General features: G+C 43.1%; 1 protein-coding gene across 2 annotated transcripts in view; it reads left to right on the top strand.

Annotated features, from left to right (window-relative positions):
* The first annotated feature begins 106 nt into the window (after positions 1 to 106).
* Positions 107 to 2,126, top strand: part of si:ch73-138n13.1 (protein PRRC2C) — a 28,926-nt gene continuing 26,906 nt past the window's right edge. Inside the window, exons 1-2 of one of the 2 annotated variants that reach the window (XM_056592508.1) lie at positions 107 to 757; positions 2,042 to 2,112. In XM_056592508.1, coding sequence (XP_056448483.1) covers positions 2,061 to 2,112 — 52 coding nt within the window. In that variant the 5' untranslated portion in view covers positions 107 to 757; positions 2,042 to 2,060. Of the gene's footprint in view, positions 2,113 to 2,126 lie in introns of both variants that reach the window. The other variant, XM_056592510.1, reaches the window with a different exon arrangement.

Below are 2,126 nucleotides of genomic sequence, written 5' to 3'. Positions count from 1 at the left end.
TATATATAATCTTCCCTATCATTGATACATTTTAATGTTTGGCCTACATGGATTCAGTTTTGCCCATTTGCTAAGCTATACGATTGACATCAAGTGATTGTCAGAAGGGAGATGTCACAGAAAAGGTGTTTTTTATTTTTGAGGGATCTTTTATTCATGCCTAATTTGGAGCAGGTTATATGCTAGTAGACCACTAGCCGGTTTGATTGAATAAAGTATTATGCAAAATCAAAGAATGTTATCTTATTTGAACACCCAAAGCTGACATGTGTAAGACCCATTCTGTATTAATTACGGTTCTCCACATGAGGGCGTACCAGACCAACAATGGGCCCCTGGTTTACCAACTGAAGGCAGACCACGTTGCTGTAAATTAAAAATCAGTAAAAAATATATATATATTAGCAGCACGTAGGCCTACCTGTGCAATATATATTATTTCTTAATTAGCTTAAAACTTTTGTTCACAACGAGATAGCTAATGTTGCTACGCTAGACGGTCCAACCGATCCCTAGATCCCATCGATGTCGTAGTTGAGTTGCAGGCTGTGCAGAAAGGTGGCTTACGCTCAGCTCTGCTCCCACCCCGTCCACTGCAACCCGACACGGGACGGGACCAGGTCGGCTAGCTCAATTAGCCAAGTTAGCCCTTCTAGTGCCTCGGGAGAATCCAACCAGCACACGTCTCAACCGGACCTTTACATCGCGGCGCTAGAGCTCCCGAGGATCGAAGAGACAGCGGTCTGTGTGCGTGTCGGTGAGTTGTCTCTCAAATGGGGGGAAAACGATCCGAGACGTTTTGTCCGATTTACGGGACCCATGTCCAGCGTCCCTCGTTAGCTCCTGCTCGCTAGCACACAAGCTGTTGATTATTGTTTGTTGTTTTACTCAAATAGATATATTGGTTTTTGTTGCTTGTCAACTTGGCGAGAACAGTTGTCCAAAACACTTGGTCTGTGTCTGTCAATGCTTGTGTTCCCTTGAGCCTGGCACTAATAAGGAAGAGGCATTTGAACACTTGTTGCGATCTACCGTCAGTGGTTTAGCGATCAGAATGAGTAGATCATGTTTTGTTTTTTGCTCAAAGAGGTACAAACAAGGTTAAAGGTAAAAAACCTTATCGATTACACTTCAGTTTCTGTAATTCCAACAGTTTTGGCACTAATCCGTGATCATAACTTGAGACTCGGATTGACTGTGATCGTTTCTGCTGAAGTCCAACCTGACAAACTATAAGCACCTGTAGAACCTGTTCTGCGTTTAATCTGGTTTAAGATTGACAACGTTTTCGGATGAATACATTTTAATGTATATCTCTATGGACTTCATCTGCTGAACTGGTTCAACCAGTTATCGACCACTTCCCTCTGATGTAAACAATCTAAATCCAGAACGCAACACACCGGATATACGCTGGCTGTTTGTTGTCCTAAAGGTAAACCAAGAGTGATGCTGGAAAAGTTCCTTCTGGAACTGCGATGGTCAACTCTAGGCACCGATATCAAAGTCGCTCATCGTCACGATTAACGTGTGAACTACATGTTATGAACGCATAGATCATAACCTACCCTCTTATATGAAGTTATACCCTCATCGGGAAAGTCTCTTCCGTACCTAACATGCTGGTGAGTACGGATGGCTGAACGGTGGCATGGCTTCAGCAAGAAGGAAATTGGATCAAATAGATGTGTACATGTCAGAGTTTTGACATTTGTACCAGCCCAGTCATAACACCTGTTATTTGAGAGCGATGAAAGGCTACTGTTCAGTTAGTATTTTGCTATGCTTGAGTGTTTAATCCACAGAGAGATATCAATATTTGTGAACATCTGTGTTAAGGTAAACGTTGTTGTGTTTTGGCTGAATCATGAGATCATAGATCATTCCAACAGGGTGGTGAAGAAGGGTCTGACATTGGCACAGGTTTTGCCTCAGCCATGACGGGTGTAAAGCTGTATGTGATGGTAACACAAAGTTAATTTATCCCCCCTCCCTTTTCTCTCTGTCTCTCTCTCACACACGCTCACCCTCTTCCTCCTAGTGTGATATGACACCACTGCATGGTTACCTTAGAAACCAGAGCTCCACTGCAGACAGTGGACATCAAGTTGGGTAAGTGATTGAAG

This window comes from Gadus chalcogrammus, chromosome 6, assembly GCF_026213295.1.
Source record: "Gadus chalcogrammus isolate NIFS_2021 chromosome 6, NIFS_Gcha_1.0, whole genome shotgun sequence".
NCBI lineage: Eukaryota > Metazoa > Chordata > Actinopteri > Gadiformes > Gadidae > Gadus > Gadus chalcogrammus.
Note: the sequence above shows the minus strand (reverse complement) of the source record. Positions and strands in the feature narration are given on the sequence as shown.